Genomic DNA, 18,356 nt, shown 5'->3' on the forward strand with positions numbered 1-18,356 from the left:
AAGAAGAAGAAGAGGAGGAGGAGGAGGAGGAGGAGGAGGAGGAGGAGGAGGAGGAGGAGGAGGAGGAGGAAGAAAAAGAAGAGGAGGAGAAGGAAGAACAACCAGCATGAACAAGAAGAAGAAGAAGAAGAAGAAGAAGAAGAAGAAGAAGAAGAAGAAGAAGAAGAAGAAGAAGAAGAAGAGGAGGAGGAGGAGGAGGAGGGGGAGGAGGAAGAAAAAGAAGAGGAGGAGAAGGAAAAACAACCAGCATGAACAAGAAGAAGAAGAAGAAGAAGAAGAAGAAGAAGAAGAAGAAGAGGAGGAGGAGGAGGAGGAGGAAGAAGAGGAGGAGGAGGAGGAAGAGGAGGAGGAAAAGGAAGAAGAGGAAGAGGAAGAAAAAAGAAAATAAACATGATTAACTACCATAGATGTGATATACCTTATATATGTAAGGCTATATAACAAGTGTAATTCAAAATAGTTCAGACACTGGAATGAGCAAAAAAGGCACTTAAAATAACAGTGAACATATAAGATAGAGAAAAGGAGATGAAATTGATTAAAAAACAAAACATAAAAACCCATTTCATTGAGACCTCAGAGAAAGGATGGGTAAAGGGCTTGAATAAGAATTTCCCCGGGGTTAAGACCATGTACCACCAGTGCAGAGGACCTGATACCCAGCGCCACGTCTGGCAATCCTCACAAAGGCTTTCAACTCCAGCTCTAAGGGATCTGATGTTCTTCTGGACTTTGAGGGTACCCACATCCACATGCTCATATCTACACACAACACACACACACACATAGTTAAAATTAAATATAAATCCCCAAAAGTAATTTCACAAAAGAAGGTATTTACATGTCAATAAATATATGAAAGAGTTTTAAGTTGAAGCCATTGCTATTCAGCTTCCCAATGCTGTGACATTACAGACTGTCACTTAAAAGGAGGAAAGTTTGTTTGGCTTATCATCTCAGTGGCGTCCACCCATAGTCATTTGGTCCTATTGCTCTGGACCTGTGGTGAAGCTGAGCATCATGGTAGACACATGTGGAGGAGGAAGCTGTCTTTACCTCTTGGCATCCAGGAAGCAGAAAGTCAGGAATGAGCTGGAGTTCCAGTAACCCCTTCAAAAGCATGCCCCAAATGATTTGACTTACTTACCTTGTGCCCCACCTCCTAGAGACTCCATTACCATCTCCCAGTAGCACACAGACTGCCAGCCAAGCCCTCAGCTCATTGACCTTTAGAGAACATTTCAGATCCAAACCATAGGAGCCATCATGGAATTGTGATCTGAGCTACATGGGGACTACTGCACACCCACTGGAGGGAGGTTTGATTGGTTATCTGGTCATGACAAGGACAGAGATATGAAGGGTTATAAAAGAGTTCATTCCCCACTAGTGGGACACAAAGGGGAAGAATAATTTTGGAAGTCGTGAGGCAGTAAATATTTGAAGCTATTGGGTACTGGCCCTTTACAGATTCTAATCCCCGGAGCCTGGGAACCGGTTGTCTCATATAGCAAAGAAGAGCATAGCAATGTAAGATTGCAGGACTGAAATTGGGGAGATTAGCCTGGATTATCACCATGGGCCCAACTCAATCATATGAACCCCTCAAAGCAGGTAAGCAACTCTGGCTGAAGCAGAATGGGTGTGGCAGTCAGAATGGGTGTGGCAGTCAGACACAGAGATTTAAATAGAGAGCCTTGAACTGCATCCCTGGCTCTGAGTTGCAGGGACCACCTGTAAAGCCTAGAAAGAGAAGACTAAGACAACTTCCCTTAGTTAGTGGCAGGGAGCTAGCGAGCTCCATCACACAAGTACACATGTGACCTGAAGTTGACCAGTGTTCCTAGAGGAAGCATGTCTTTCCCATACTTCCTCCTTACCATAAAAGCCAACCCACTGATACCTTTGTCTTGTGTCCTACAGCAGAGAACAAAGCTAATCTGAGGGTTCTGGACCACAGAAGTGTGAGCTGATAAATCACGGTTGCTCTGCACGTGGTCTACATTCGATGCCATTTGTTATGGCAGCAACAGAAAACTAATACAGCAGTAAAGCTGACTATCCCCTGATTCAGCAGTCCTGTTCCCATCGGAGAAACGTGCCCCAAGACACACGCAGAAATGCTTAGCTCAGCACCATTTGCCACAGCCTCAACCTGGAAATGATCCAAGTGCCTATCAGCAAAAAGGATAAGTCAATTATGCTGTCGGATGTGGCAGCAAGGTGGGGGGGGGGGAGGATGGGACTTACAACTGTTCAATAACGTGGAAAGACTGAGAAATGAGGACCTACCTCTCAAGCTGGGAACTCAGCACAAGGCGCTCTATGGGTAAAGATGAGAGGATGGTGACTTTGAGAGTCTGTGACTGGAAACGGGATAAGAGAGAGCCTGCAGGGAGTATGAAGTTTCATATGGAGACCTGGGTGGTTCTGTGTATACAGGTGAGCACAGCTTGGAAAACTTTCCTGAGCCATCCACTTGACGTCTGTCCAATTTCTCATATATATTTTACATTTCAGAGAGAAGGCTATTTCTATAGAAAGCATACCTGTTCATATCAGGAGTTTGGTACCATGTAGTTTGTAGTTTGCTGCCATAGTGTATATTGATGTCATGTGTGGATCTATATACAATTCTTGTAATTGGGATTGAACCCAGGGGCTTGCTATATGATGGTTCAAATGCTCTACCAACTGGGCTACACCTTCCCTACCTAAGTCTCTCTTTGACTTAGAAAGGGATCTATGTTGAGGGCATGGTGGTGCACACTATTATCTTAGCACTTGAGAGCAGAGGCAGGAGGCTCATGAGTTCTAGGCCAGCCTGGGCTACACAATGCTGGCTCAGATAAACAAGCAAAAAGAAAAAGAGAGAGAGAGAGAGAGAGAGAGAGAGAGAGAGAGAGAGAGAGAGAGAGAGAGAGAGAGAGAGAAAGGATGGAAGGAAGAAAGACAGGAAGCAAGCAAGCAAGCAAGCAAGCAAGCAAGAAAAAGCCATCTTCGAGATCAGGTGTGAACTTCCTGTAGTAGTTTTCCAAACGTATACTACCCAGCAGCCATCCTTGGCTGGGGCCAAGAACTGATGCGGTTATTGACCATATCCACTAACACTAGATTATTTGGTTGTCAGCGCAGGAGTGGTGGGTCTTGTGTATGGTTCTGCCTCTAGCTAAACATCCGGAACAGAGGAGATAGATGCTCAGAGGACATGTGATAAAACGGGACGGCACACAGTGGAGTGTGGGGATGAAGAGGACGGGCAGGATGCTTGCAGCTGGGGACTTTGGGAAACATCCCAGCACAGCTGAGAAGTCATGGGTTGTTACAGACTTGCCTAGGGTTATCTTTGACTTGAGTAGAGAGAGGCATTTCCCTGGGGAACAGTGTTCCTGGCCTCCATCCGGGCTGATGCGTTTCTAGACTTGGAGCTCTGGCTGCCTGAAAGTGGGGCTTACATCTCTCTTCTGCCTTTTTGTATGCCTCATAGTTTACACACACACACATATTGTGCATGTACGAACAAGTGGGTGGATATGAAGGCACCGTAATGACAGTCTCATCTCATAACCAGGTTTGCCTCTTTTAGGAAGGCTCAGGAGATAAGAGGAGTTGGGGTGTCCTTCCTTTCCCCTGCCCCCACATGTGTGGGGTGACAGTTGCTACCCCTTCTGCTTGACCCTATCTGCCATCTAACAAAATTTCCCAAGAGGAAATTTTTTTCTGTACAATTTTTTCTGACACTTAAAGGGGAAGGGGAATGCAGTGATGGCACACACCTTTAATCTGGGCTCTCAGGAGGCAGAGACATGTGGATCTCTGTGAGTTCAAGGGCTGGTCTACAGAGTGAATTCCAGTACATACAGTCAGAGCTACATGAAGAAATCCTGTCTCAAAAAAAAAACAAAAACAAAAACAAAAAAACAACAACAACAACAAAAAACAAAAACAAACAAACAAAAAAAAAAACCCAAAAAAACAAAACCCCACAAACCCCTATCTGTACAACTAAGTCATCCTTGTACTCTGGAACAGTTCAGTTCACAGCCACCAGGAGGTCACAGAATTTTTTCAACTTCATCCATCTTTGGGATCCACATGAAACTAGTCTCAGGCTGGATTGGGGAAGCTTCAAGAATCTTCAGTAAAATAGGGTTTATCTGTTTCTTGAATGCAATGCCAGATTAGTTTAACTTGGAGAATACTGGGGTTTGGGAGCTACATCATTTTATCTGATGGTCACTGGTTCATCTGAGTTTTCTAGAAACCATCTAAACATCCAAGAGAGGTTAGGGGTGGGTGTGTGCCACCAAGCTGGAGACACCAGCTCTGCAAGTCCTTGCTTTGGGAATGCATTTTCTCTGTGTCTGCAGCTGAAGATAACAGCATCATCCTCAAGGAAGTGCTGAGAGAGTTAACACACTTGATGTGCCCTGCAGTTGTGTTTCTTGAGACAATTTTTTTAAAGTTTGCATTTATAAGAAAATGCCTTTGCACAGATCATCAGAGTTGCCAGAAGGTTCTAAACACTTTCTCCAGCTGCTTCCAGATTCCACTTCCCATCCTTGCACTCATTTTACGTTCTAATATGTGTATGTTTGTGTGTGTGTGTGTGTGTGTGTGTGTGTGTGTACATATAAACCAGAAAACCACCTCAGTGTTATTCTACCTTTTTGGCTTTGGAGACAGGAACCCAGTTAGGCAAGGCTGGCTGGCAGCAGGCCCCAGGGACTGATGTGCCTCCACCTCTGCAGCCCGAGGATAACAAGTGGCTGGGATCACATCAGGCCTTTTCACATGGGTCTGGAGGATTGAACTCTGGCCCTTGTGCTTTACAAGGCAAGCACTTCCCGGACTGAGCCACTTTCTGCACAGCCTGCCTTCCCGAGTTTTCTAGTTTCTAGATCCTGGCTCCTGTCTTTAATGTTCCTTTTGGCTTGAGTTTGCTCTGCTCATTTGTGCTAATCTCTTGAGTTGAATGCTGAACACGTTTTTAAAAAACATGTGGTAAATGTTCATCAGTCTGTCCAGGTTACTATGAAATCTGACGTGCAGGCTATGCATTTTTGGGGGGAGAGGGATTTGATATTTTTTTCTTCATGTCCTCTCTCACCTAAAGTGTGAAACCTTTTCAAGTTTATTTTCAATTCTGTTAACATTATTATATCAAAAAAAATCTTATGATGCCAATTTTGGAATTTATTGTCACTTCCTCTGTGGACCGGTAGTTGCTTTTCCTTTAATTTCCACTGCAAGATCAAGACAAATTTGCCTGGTGGGTGTACTATTCCCTGTGAGCCCAGTTAGATCCCGAGACTCTGCACTTCTAGACTTTTACTTAGCTTTGACCTGTTTGGCCTGTCTATTCTACGAACAGTATATTTATATTTTAGATAGAACTTGTAGATCTGTTTCTCCTGTGATACAGTTAATCATTTCTATACCCACAGTTGCCCTTATATAGAATACTATATGGGGGTGCTCTTAAACCTTGTATTCTGCTACATTTGAATTTACCCAGGATCCTTATGCCTGATGGTCAATTTGCTTGAGCCATTTGCATCTATTTATTTATTTATTTATTTATTTATTTATTTATTTATTGATAGGGTCTCTCTGTATAGCTGCCCTGGCTGTTCTGAAACTCACTTTATAGACCAGACTGGCCTCAAATTCAGAGATCTGCTTGCCTCTGCCTCCTGAGTCCTGGTATTAAAGGTGTGTGCCACCATGTCCAGCACATTTATTTTAATAACTTATTTATGGTTACATTTCCTTTTCCCCCCTATTTTCCTGAATAAATTTCCTTCTTCTGTATCATGTCACAAAATTTACTTTCCTATTAACTTTATCAATTTTTTTTTTTATGTTTTGTGTGTATGAATGTTTTACTCACATGTATGTCTGTGCACCGTGTGTAGGCCTGGTGACTTTAGGGATTAGAAGAGGGTGTCAGATCCCTTGGAACTGGAATTACAGACAGCTGTGAGCTGCCACATGGATGCCAGGAAACAAACTCAGGACCTCTGGAAGAACAGCAAGTACTCTTAACTGCTGACCTCGGCCCCGTAGAATGTCACGTCTCCATTTCTGTGACCCTCATCTGCAAGCAAGTCTTTACCATGCTCCCTCATCCCTATGGGGTCTTGACTTCATCTCCACTGCTACCATTGAAGCTTGTGTCCTTCTACAGCCTCGCCCTTGAAGTTCTGTGGTGAAAACAGGTATTCAAAGGTTCCCAAACAACCCCTTAGATTCTGGGTTCTTCAGAGATGTCTCTACAGTTAATGCAGACTTGTGTAGCTACATGAATACTGGTCACTGTGAATACCAAATGTTTATCAGCAGACACAAGTATGTCTCTCCTTGTAACTCTGTCTATAAAAAAAATTGGTGTATACCTTTTGTATACATGAGTTAACAGACATCAAAAATCTGGTTGCTTACAATAGGGAGAATCAATGACTATGTAGTAGTATAAATTCATGTGTTTATATGTGTGCTCATATGTATATCTGTGTGATATAGGATAACACACACATGGGAGATGAACATGTGGGGATCTAGAAAGGGCATACAGGAATTCTTTGTTCTATTCTTTCTGTTTTTCTTGAAGCAGAACTTTTCTTGATTTTTTTTTTTTTTTTTTTTTTGAAATTAGCTCAAAATTAAACCTTGAAGACTTAATGGGATCAATGAACACAGCGCAGGAATTAGCTTTGGGGGGCCACAGTTGTGCAGTATAAGTCTCAGAAGGAATGATGAGATACTCAGAAAAGCAGAGTCTCTGGTGAGACCATGCAGGCAGCCTTTCAGCTGTGCCCATCTGAACACCAAGTACTAAATAAAAAGAGCAAAGGGGCAGCAGCCATCATCGGGCTGCAGCTTACCTGGGGCCACCGAGCAGCCCTGGCAAAGAAGCACTTCCTGACAGCACGTGTCAGCAAATGACTGTCACCTGAATAGATGGATTGAGGAAGTCACTCTTCCTTAAGCCCCCAGGAGATTCTTGCTCACAGTGAGATGATCAACTGCAGTTGACGGTATGAAAAGAGTGACAGATGGGGCATCCCATCCCCAAAGTAAACCCTCACAGACAAGCTTCTCATCACCGGGAGGGAATGTAACTGAGGCGGGGGTTGGGCTGTCATCACTCTAACTAAGTGGTCAGCTTCCGTGTCTATGACAGCAGGCCACAGAGATGTGCAATGTCTTTTGGTGTGATTTAATATAAAGGTAACACTGTTACTCAAATGTACGATTACCAAAAGATCAAGCAAACCCGTGTGAACTTCAGGTGTACCCCCCACCCCCAAGATTCCAGAAAATACAAGAAAGGGGGCAAAGGTCAGCACAACCTTATGGAAACTGCTGCACATGGTCAGAGGGTGTGCATCTTAATGGACAACCTGTTTTGACCTGCTTTCTCCTGCTGTAACAGAATACCCGAGATTAAATAATTTATAAAGATAAGAAATGTATTTGACTCACGATTCTGGAAGTTAAGGAGCATTTGCTCAGCTTTTGGCGAGGGCTTATTGCTATACTTATCATAATAAAAGTGCAGAGAGGGGAACTACACACAAGCAGGTGCACGTTCACCAGAAGCACAGAGGAGACCATGATTTGCTTTCTAACAAGCCACCCTTGAGGCAACTAACCTAGTCTGATACTTAACTCACTCTCATTCGACCCAACCCAGACTTAAGAGAATCCACCCAGTTTCTAAAGAAAGGCGATTAGTTAATCCCATCACAGAGCCTCTTGCGATCCAAATGCCTCCACCTGATAGAGGTTCTTTCAATTCTGACTATTTTGGTAATCAGCATGTCATCACATGAACCTCTGGGACAAACAGTATCTGTGATGGTTGGTCTCAAGAGTCACCTTGATGGGATTTGGACCTACCTAGGAGACACACATCTGGGCATGTCTATGAGGGCACTTCTAGAGAGGTTTAACTGAGGAAATATCTACCCTGAAACTGGATGGCACCATCCCATTGGCAATGTGTGTATGTGTTCTGCAGACTGAGCAGAGAGGAGAAAGAGACAGTGAGCCAGGCATCAGGGTTCATCTGCCTCTGCTTCTTGATTGTAGCTACAATGTAAAGAGCTGCCTCTAGTTCCAGCTGCCCTGTCTTCCTAACGAAGATGGACTGGACTCCCAAACTCTGAGCCAAAATAAACCTCCCTATTTTTGTAAGGTATTTTGTCACAGCAGTGAGAAAGGTGACTGACACGCCGTCAAGGCCCCATCTAACTGGTACTGCGAGTTACCTTTGCTGGGGATTGACAGAATACTAAAGAACAAGAACACAACAGCTAGAAACCACACATCATCACACATGGTGACTGGGCTGTGGCTGAAGGGACAGATGATGCTCATAGGGACACACTTTTGAAGGCAATCTTGGCTGGTGCTGGAAGCAGCTCTCCCTGGATTCTCAGGTCTCACATTTCTACAGCTGGTGAGACATGCCTCTCTGTCTACTTCCCTTTCCACTGCTCTAAGGTAGGGATGTGGGTGAGATGGCCTTGAACTTCCTTTCCAACTTCCAGATTTCAAGCCAGGGGACTGAATAGGGAACACCATCACATGGCCATTGGGCTTTTAAATTATGGAGGAGCATGTGATTCCATGCTTTGAGGCACAGAATGAGACCAGCTCCTAACTAACAGGTGTAACACAGCCTCCCTTACATATCATGGTGACTCAGCACACTACCACTCCATTGCTGACACTGCCTCTGACTGATGATCCAAAATGACAACAATGAAAATATGTCAAACCACCTCCTTATTGTCACAGGTGACCTTCACCACTACCTTACTGTCACAGGTAACTGTGCACTTCAATTCTCAGAAGCAGATAGAGGATTTTCAGGAGTCTGTTGAGCCAATTACACACTACCTCTAAATATGAGTACCCCTACTACAAAAACCCCATCAAACTGTCACCTCATCTACACAGAACATTTCAGTTAATAAAACAGTTTTGGAGCTGTCTACATTGGAGGCAGAGGTGTCAGCTCAAGAGAAGAGTTTCCCAGTCTAGACCTTAGCACAAGGCTGGTGCCGACTGTACCTGATGGTTTGAGTTCTCCTAACAGAGGAAGGGAAGGGAGCCTTGAGAGGCTTGCTACTATGTGGCTTGAAGTTTCAAACGTTCTCAGTCCTTGGAAACAAATGAAATGAGGACAGCTTATCCCTGGCACAAAACCACAGTACACAGGCACCATTGACGGCTTTTAGACGTATACATACAGACAGCTTGGCAGGGTCTCCTGGTTACATCTTGTGAGAATACAACATCACCAATATTCCAAGCACATTGTACAATTTTTTAAAGTCAAAACCTACTGCCATTGTTTTGAGACAGATGCAAAGATTAGAACTAACAGCAGCACTCCTACTCTGGGTTTGAAAACATTTTCGAATGTCTAAAATTACGACACTTCAACATCTATTTGTGTTAGGTTTGTAATCAAAATGGTGATGTGGAGATACAGTCAGTCAATTGTCACTTTGAAACACACAGGAATTGGACATGCTGTACATTTTCTGTTTTAAAATGTAGTTTGTATTATTTTCCACCAATCAAAACACATAATATATTTTATTATAAAACATTAGGCAATGTTACTTTTGAGATACACAATCTGAAAGGTCACACCTGTACTTACTACCAGCATTAGACGTCGGAGGAGTCATAGCCACACCACACAGCCCAGATGAAACCAATGTTGGGTATTTTACTTTAGATATGGGCCCCGGCTGTCAGCAAAGGGTCAATGGAGGGCGTTCTCCTTCTAACACCGGGGGTGGAGGGGGTCGGGGGGGTGTCTGGTCTTTGTGTTCCAAAGATGAGAACACAGCCTGGTTTTGAATGCAGGCTCAATGCTTGAGGCACTATGCAGCCTGTGTTCTGAGGCCCGCTCTCCTACCCTGGCTGGACGTGTCTGCCCCCCAGACCTGCACTTGAAATGGAAACCCAGACCTGGAAGGGGCAGTCATTCCACTTTTGGCTGAAAATTAAGCCAACAACAAAAAAACTAACCTAGTGCAAATTCCAGATAATCATTAGTTACCCGGTTTATAAAAATACATGTCCAAAATAGTGACTTCCAGGGTGTGTACAATATAAATTACAAAAATAAAATAGAAAAGATGAAAAAGTTGAGCACATTTTTCAGTTCTTCATCCAACATCGGCATTTGCCTACAGAGGTCAGTTCGAAACCATTCGCATTGTCCCAGGACCCTGGCAAATCTAGGCTCAGCAGGGAGGACCCTGAAACTGGGGTGAGGTATTTCTTTGGGGCTCTGTGGCCGATCATAGGTGCACTTGCCTGATGGAAGAGGGTCCTGGCACAAGACCCTGTCTACACCAGCACAGGCTCCATCCACAACAGATTCAATGGATATGCAAAGTAAGGGGAGAGAGGAAGAAAGCCATTCTTTGGGGGCCCCTGGATCCACTCACAACTGTATCCTGTCCGTGGGACCAGGGTGAGCCTCTATCACAGCATGCTCCCCTACAGTGTAGGGCAGACAATGTAGCTCCTTCTGTATTTTCTCCTTAAAGACTGGGCGTCAGCAGGAAGAGCATGGTCTGATGCTGATGGATGCACTGTGGGACCTCAGGCTCCCAGGGCCCAATAACCTGAAGCCACAGACAGGTGTCTCTGCCTCACCCACACCAGCATTTCCACTTTGTACTGAAAGTATCCATATATGATATAGAGCTAATCCTTATTTCAGATTAATGTTGTTCATTAGTGGTTCCAAAGATCAGACCAAGCATTAGGATACAACTGGTGCACACAGAATCACGTACTAGATGGTACTTCTCATAAAAGTTCTTATCAAATTTCCTCCTAGAACACACTCCATAGCTCCCAAAGTAACTGAACACAAGATATGAATTGTTAACAAAATAAGCTCAAGGGAGAAAATGCTCTGAGCGCAGGCAGCCGAGGTATGGCCATCCCAACTCCACTTCTGCAACAACAGAGAACTCAGCATCTTATCAAATCTTGAGTAATTTACAGATCAGGATCTGAAAGTATCAATTTCAGGTGAGCAGTTTTAAATCAGAAAATATTCAAGAATGAACTCCTACTCCATTTCTTCTGTGTTCTTTTGAATGTTTCTAGAACATTTGAGGAATTCCCTTAGAATAAGAAAATGCCTCCACAAAATGGAAAAAGACAGCAGCGAACAGGCAGAGTGAGTGAGCCCGGGCTTCTAAGAGACCACGTGCTCTGGTTGGACATGGTGGCTTCTGTCAATGAGAAAGACAAATTAGGAGGGAAAGCTGCAGAAGAAAAGGCTATGAGACCCAGTCACCTTTCACCTTAAATAAGGAGAGGGGAGCCAAGGATGGGTGGGCTCAGGGAAGGAGGCACCACTCAATGACCATTTTGGGGAAGCCACTCTGTCAGCTTTATGCCAGCATTAGGCAGTGGGTTCAGGAATCTGCCACTTCATTCTATTGTGATGGGGTGCTTTGTGATAAAGAAAGGGAAGTTCTGTGGGGGATTCTAGATCCACGTTCAAAGGATCAAGAAAAAGGAAATGCATGGGCAGGATTCAAGGTGACATACGTCTTAAGCAGCATAAAATACAACTGGGAACTTTGTCATGCAGAAAGCTGTAGTAAAGTATCCCACAGTGGGCAGATTAAAGGGCACAGAGTGTCTATATAAAGCAGTGGTAATTCTCAGCCTAAAACATCACAAATTTAAGAAAAGCTGTGTTTTTATTTATTAAATAAATTTAATTATATTCCTTCTGAAATACAAAAGATAGAATAAATCATACCATAAAAGTGGGTAAGATATGATACTATGACGGTGGCCAATTAATACACATAATCTATTTTTTTGTGGACAAACACCAAATTACTAAAGAGGATTAAGAGATTATTCTAGAAGCAGAACTACCTGGAAGATTATTTGCCATTTAAATATTGATTCCCAAAGTGCTACATGGGCAAGTTCAAGCAAGCATTTGTGGTCACATGCATACGAGTCCCCACGGTTACACATGAGCTGTCACCACAGACACCACACAACTGGAAAAGAGACTCAGCTACTCTAATTGCTCACCTGAAATGATCTTGAACAAAATTTCTAACAGTGTGGTTTGTACTTTTCTTCAGACAGAGTCTGCCTCACTTTATAGTCTAAGCAGGCAATCCTATTGGAACTGAGCAGGGGCAAGGCATCGTGTTTCTTACATGCAGAACATGGAGTTTCTCAGTTTGGTTCCATCAGCTCCCACGCGCTCGGGGCCATGGAAGTGAGAGTTCCTTCACAGACAAGTGCGGTGCCGTCTGTCTCCAGCGTATCATCGGCAGCCTTCCAGGGGTCCTGTTGAGGCATCGAGACTGCTGTCTGTGTCTGAGGCCAGGGTGTGCTCAGTGGACATGGATGAGATGTCGTTGATGGATGACGACTGAGAAGGAGTAGCCTTGCTACTTACTGCTGCATCTGTGCTAAGAAAACCAAATGGAATAAAATCTGAGGCACGCATCCTGCATGCCAGGTGTGGGGCTTCAGGCTACTTCTCCTTGCTGTGCCTTGCAGTTTCCTGATCCTAATGATCAACAGAACCAAGACTGCTCAACTATACTTTGAGCTTCTGGGATTTTTCCTTGAGTCCTCCTTTGGTTCAGTTTTGAAACAGTCTTGGGTTTTCCCTACAGTCCTCTTCCTGCCAACCCACTGTGGGCAATGCGTATGTGGTCACATATGACCATGTTGATTCCTTAAAAGATATACCTGTTGACTTCAAGTAGACCTTAAAAGAAAATGGGTGAATTTATTTTATAATTACCACAAGAGGCATAGACCTGAGTAGGATCCAAGTGTCATGACCATTTCATCTACAACAGACATATCTATCTCACCTTGTCTATAGAAAAAGAGCATCAGGATTCAAATGAATCTTTGGTGATAAAAATGCTTCCTAAAATAAATACCCAAAAAGGAAAGTTTAGTGCCTGCTGTAGATGTTATTTTTGTCTAGTGAGTCAGGAAATCATTATTTTAATTTCAAAGGTAAATAAAGCTACCCTGCCTCCTACTACCCATGTGTTAGTGTGGCCTGAGCAAAATCAAGCAGGCAGGTTTTAGGTCTGCACCACATCCTCCCTTTTCTACACTGGATGGATCTGAGCAAAGCGGGCCACACATTTCGAAAACTCTTCAAATCCAATCCCTTTCTCTCTAAATAGAGCTGACAACAGCTGTCACAAAGTCACAACAGGAATGTTTCAAATGCAGCTTAGGGCCTGGCACCTCAAAACACACGAGTGCAAAGTCACTGCCAGCAGCAGCAGGATGAGCCAGAAGGTAACAACGTCACACTAAGGTGGCTCACGTGACAGTAACACATTACTGCCATTTATAAACATTGAATGAACAAAGAAAATGTTAGACAAAATTAAAGCCATCACCAACCTGAAGTCTGGTCTTTTATTCCATTCTTGCTTCTCTCTTCCCAGTCCATCACTTCTTTGTAAATTAGTTCTTCAGAGAGAAACACAAGTCGAGATACTTTGTCATTTCCCCTGCATCAAACTCTGCCTCCAGATCCCAAGAGCCACCCCAGGCCTTGGGATGTCTCAACTTCCTTTCGTTACCACATGTTATTAGGGCTCACATCAACAGCATACTGTAAGGATATACTATGATCATTGCCATGATGACTGTGTGCATGAGTGGGCCACTGGCATGCCAATCTGGAAAGTCTGTGATCAGTGTCGACCTGAACGGACTATGGCCCTTAGTTACTATTAACCCTGCTTCCAAGTCATAATGAAAGCTTCCAGGGTTTGCTTCTTTGTTAACCAACTTAGTTCACTGTGACTGCGTGGCTCATCTTAAAGTGCTAGTAATACCTTCCTGCCTACTTTTGGCAATTTCCTCCAAACTAGATTTTAAAACATATAACTATATGGCTTAATATAAAATCACATGTCCCATGTCTGGGCTCCCTCATATCTGCTTAGATAGGAATCTTTGTAAGGAATATGTGCCTGTATATTGGGTTTGCTCCAAACTCCCATGCTATCAAGAGGTGTGATACACTTACTGGCCTCCAGGCCTATATCAATATATGAGATGGGAAGTCACATGGAAAGTCCTTGCATTTCACCTGAAGCAAACTATGATGTCATACATATTCTACTCTAACACTGCTAGTGTCACAGTGGTTCTCAGCTGGGTAGTGGGAAGAGAGGACACTGGGGCTTCTGGGTTTGAAGGTCCTTCCTAAGAGGCTATGATGAATAAGAAGTAAAAAGCGTATTCTGTAGGAGTATGGAGCATGCTCTATAGGTCTATGGAACCTGTTCTGGAGGACTCTGGAGCATGTTCTGGAGGACTCTGGAGCATGTTCTGGAGGACTCTGGAGCATGTTCTGGAGGACTCTGGAGCATGTTCTGGTGGGCTATGGAGCATGTTCTGGTGGGCTATGGAGCATGTTCTGGAGGACTCTGGAACATGTTCTGGAGGACTCTGGAGCATGTTCTGGAGGACTCTGGAACATGTTCTGGAGGACTCTGGAGCATGTTCTGGAGGACTCGAGCATGTTCTGGAGGACTCTGGAGCATGTTCTGGTGGACTATGGAGCATGTTCTGGTGGGCTATGGAGCATGTTCTGGTGGACTCTGGGATCATCATAAGTAAGGATCTAAACACACTGGTCTTACCTTTCCACTCTTCAATCGCATGCTCTCTTTCTTCCAACTGGGCATCATAAATTTGAGGTGGTGGCTGAAATGACATGACAGGTTGATAGCTCAAAAGTAATGGGCCATGCTGGGATGATAACACTACTTAGAATGTTTCCAGTCTACTTATGGATTTAATTTAGTTAACATGTTCTAGTTTTTTTGTAAGTATAATATATTTATCAGTTTAAAAAACAATTACAGGAAGTTAACCAAAAGCAAGCTACCAATAATAAACCTCAATAATCACATGACCTCAAAATGTTCTGCAGACATTGCACAAATGAAATTACAAAATTAATAATGGCAGGCAGCTCTGAGGTTCAGCTTTGTGGGAGCTGAGTGAGGTGTGGTACTTTCTTAGAACATACTTCCAGTTTATAAGTTTGTAATTCTTCATGACAGGACACCCATGCCCAAAACAAATGCTCATGAATGGAACATTCCATAACTTGGCTGTTCATAAATCTGATTCTTTTGATATAACACAATGTTATAATGGCAGTTAAGTCTATACCCAAGATGCAACAGTGTTCCCCAGCTGGCATGAAGTAAACGCCCACTGTGTTAGTATTTTACTCATAGCTACAGGTCATTCACAAGGGATGCTATGAAGAAAAGTTAAGAGGATGAGATGCCCAGATATGGCGGGGAGATGTGAGCTAATGTGTCACTTGGGAAGGCTGCTTAGGCTCTCTGACTTGAGGCTCTGAATAAGATGTAAGCAAAGCTCACGGCCCAGTGCCAGGCACGAAGCAGATGCTTCATAAATTATTATTATACATCCGCTTTATAAACATAAGGCCAACATACACCACAGTACACTCTGAGCACTCGGCAGCTTCAGCCCCAGCAGCAGGTGCCACCAGGGGTATCGACCTAGGCCTCAGATAGCGCTTGTTGTGACTTTGAAGTCAGGGCCATAAAACTAATTACCTGCTATCCTCATGTAGCCATTCTGGACCAAGAGAAAGAAGATCCAAAGACGGTGGGCCCTGGACTTTAAAGTGAGCCCTCTACGCAGACATTTTTTTCCAAAGAGAACTTACCGCTTCTGCTTCAGCGGGGTCATACCAAACAGTAATGTATGGGTGGCGCAAGGCCTCATCCACAGAGATCCGCTTGTCTGGATCAATCACTAACATTTTCGATAACAGGTCTCTGGCTTGACTTGCTAGGATGTAAACAAATGATGTACTTACATTGCTACCGTGGAAAAGAGGAAACCACACAATGAAGAATCAAATGTGAGAGTATAGAGTGTAAAGAGACATGCTGACTTCAGAAAATGTTTGAGGTTCGAGATCAACACAGCTCACAACCTTTAAAAGTCCATGGCCACTGTTACAAATCAGGCTTTTAGCATGTGAGGTGGGGGTACTAGGCAGCCTCAGTCCAGTGTCCCGATGACCTGAAGCTATGAAGCTACAGCACAGTAGGTAGCAAGCATCTCTCTTAGGACTGTGTTGCCAGGAGTGTGGACATGAAGTATCAGGAATATTGCTCTTTGTGTCACATTAGAACAAATTTAAAACCTTCAAAGTAACCCACGGTCCCAGAGTATAGCCTCACAGGTACCACTGCTTTGCCTAGCTGTAAAGAGTGCTTTTGTTTTTAATCGAGAGGTTAGTAGCTAAGAAAAAAAACAAGAAGCTAATTAACTTAATTAGGAAGGCTCAGTAAGGTCTCAGCAATGAAAAGTTCACAACATATACAACAAAGGAAAGGCTTTTGTGACCAAGGTGCTGCTCACCCAGCATAGAGGACAGCAAAGCTATTATTTTTCCTCAGGTGACCACATTCTAGGAAGGACACAGAAGGACAGCTAGGGCCTTTCCCATTGAGCCACCCTCAATGGCTTCTATCTAGAATCTTTACTGAAGTATTCTTTATATTTGAAATTGTTTTGAATTTGGGTTGGTGACATCACAATATGGGTCTTACGTGTGCATGCATGAACATGTATGGTACATGCACATGAATGTTTGAGTGATGGTAAGATGTACTCTGAGGCTAGAGGGGAAGTTGGCTGTCTTGCCTTACTGTTCTTCCCTTCATTCCTTTATGATAGGGTCTCTCACTGAACTGGAAGCTCCCAGTTCCCCTAGACTGGCTGGTCAGCAAGCATCCAGGATCCACTGCTCTCAACCCCAGAGTGTGGGTCTCAGGCACAGGCAACCATGCTTGTGCTTTCTGAGTGAGGCTGGGGCCACAAACTCAAGTCCTCACACTTGCAGGGCAAGTGTTTCTACCCGAGGCATTTTCCTACCCTGTAACCTAAGGGTTTTCCAGACTGATCTGAATATTTGGTTACACTGTTTTAGCAAGGTCAAGACTCTTGGCCTTTAAAGCTTTCCCTCTGTGGTGCCTTTGAATGTCAGACTGTAAGAGCCTCTATTTCATGGTTTCCATTACTTCACCTCTTAACATACATGGGCTTTAGAGTTCAGACATTAGAGAAACAAGTGCAGGATACAAGAATGCCTTACTTTTTATTTTGTCTCGCTCAGATTCTGATGGAAATATCCAATCTGGAAAGAGCTCTTCAAATTTGATTCCAGGGTACTTTGGTCTGTTTTCCACATAATTTCTTACAGTTGGCTGAAGTTTCTTCATGAACTCTGCAGATGGTGTTCCTAGCTGTTCAATAACTTTATTCCATTGATCAATATCTAAGGATTCTCTTGAGGAAAATACAACTAAAATGCTTCATAGTCAAAATACATCCAGTACTCTCATGCAAAGGAAAGTTGTATTTATATCTATGAACAAGTAAGTAACTAGGCTGCCCTAGAGGATCAGCAAAAACATTTGGGAATAATACTTAAATAAGGTTTGGATTTCTAAATCATTTAGCAAAAACTCTTATATTCTGAATCTTAAAAAGTATGATCATGGTTCATTAAATCAACATAATCTATGTTGTCCTATTACAATTCAAAATAAAATTATGACAGAAATGATTCAACCTATGAGATAAATGATTAAACACAAAATAAATAAATATCACATAAGCAAACTGAAATCAATGTTTATACTAGAGCTACCTTAGATTTACAGGTCTCTAAACAAGAGAAGAGCTTGAGAGATCAATCTGACTTCTCTCACAGCTGGGCAGCAAAGCCTGTGAGACAGGCTGATCCAGGGAAGCATGGAGAGGGGAGGTGGGCAAGGGCCTGGGCTCTGGCCAATCCCACAGACCACACTCCCTCCTGAAACTGTCTTAGACAATGATGCTTTCAGAGGCCATTCTGTTTCTCTTGGCACCAGCCCATCCCTTCAGCATCTAGTAATGTGTTCTTTTTTCCTTTCAAAATACATGACCTGGGGATCACAGTCAGCATGTACTACCCAGTCAGGGTGCTGGAGTCAGTCCTCCTTAAAGCAACCTCCTCACTCTTGGGGCAGCTGACCCCAGCCTTGCCTAGCTCTCAGGGTGTTTGTTACACTTAGGATAACTGGGACGATATCTGTGGAAAGTGACAGTGAAGCTGTAAACAGGTACACGAGACAGTGCAAGCTATGAAATCACATAAGCAGGAGCTTGGAATGTAACAGGCTTTCTCAGAATATGCATTTATACCACCGGGAAAGCACTCAGGGCAGCCACACAAACTC

At 43.5% G+C, this 18,356-nt stretch overlaps 1 protein-coding gene across 9 annotated transcripts in view; it reads right to left on the bottom strand.

Annotated features, from left to right (window-relative positions):
• Window positions 1–9,232: 9,232 nt before the first annotated feature.
• Mapk9 (mitogen-activated protein kinase 9) overlaps window positions 9,233–18,356 on the bottom strand; it is a 43,891-nt gene continuing 34,767 nt past the window's right edge. For 4 of the 9 annotated variants that reach the window (XM_034504420.2, XM_034504418.1, XM_034504421.2 and 1 more), the window contains exons 8-12: window positions 17,228–17,410; window positions 15,788–15,912; window positions 14,718–14,781; window positions 13,465–13,533; window positions 9,233–12,492 (exon numbers count right to left, since the gene is read on the bottom strand). In XM_034504420.2, the coding sequence (XP_034360311.1) occupies window positions 12,350–12,492; window positions 13,465–13,533; window positions 14,718–14,781; window positions 15,788–15,912; window positions 17,228–17,410 (584 nt within the window). In that variant the 3' untranslated portion in view covers window positions 9,233–12,349. Of the gene's footprint in view, window positions 12,803–13,464; window positions 13,534–14,717; window positions 14,782–15,787; window positions 15,913–17,227; window positions 17,411–18,356 lie in introns of those variants that run through there. The other 5 variants (XM_034504424.2, XM_034504423.2, XM_076936925.1 and 2 more) reach the window with 4 other exon arrangements.

The sequence above is a fragment of the Arvicanthis niloticus genome, chromosome 6, assembly GCF_011762505.2.
Source record: "Arvicanthis niloticus isolate mArvNil1 chromosome 6, mArvNil1.pat.X, whole genome shotgun sequence".
In the NCBI taxonomy this organism is placed as follows: domain Eukaryota; kingdom Metazoa; phylum Chordata; class Mammalia; order Rodentia; family Muridae; genus Arvicanthis; species Arvicanthis niloticus.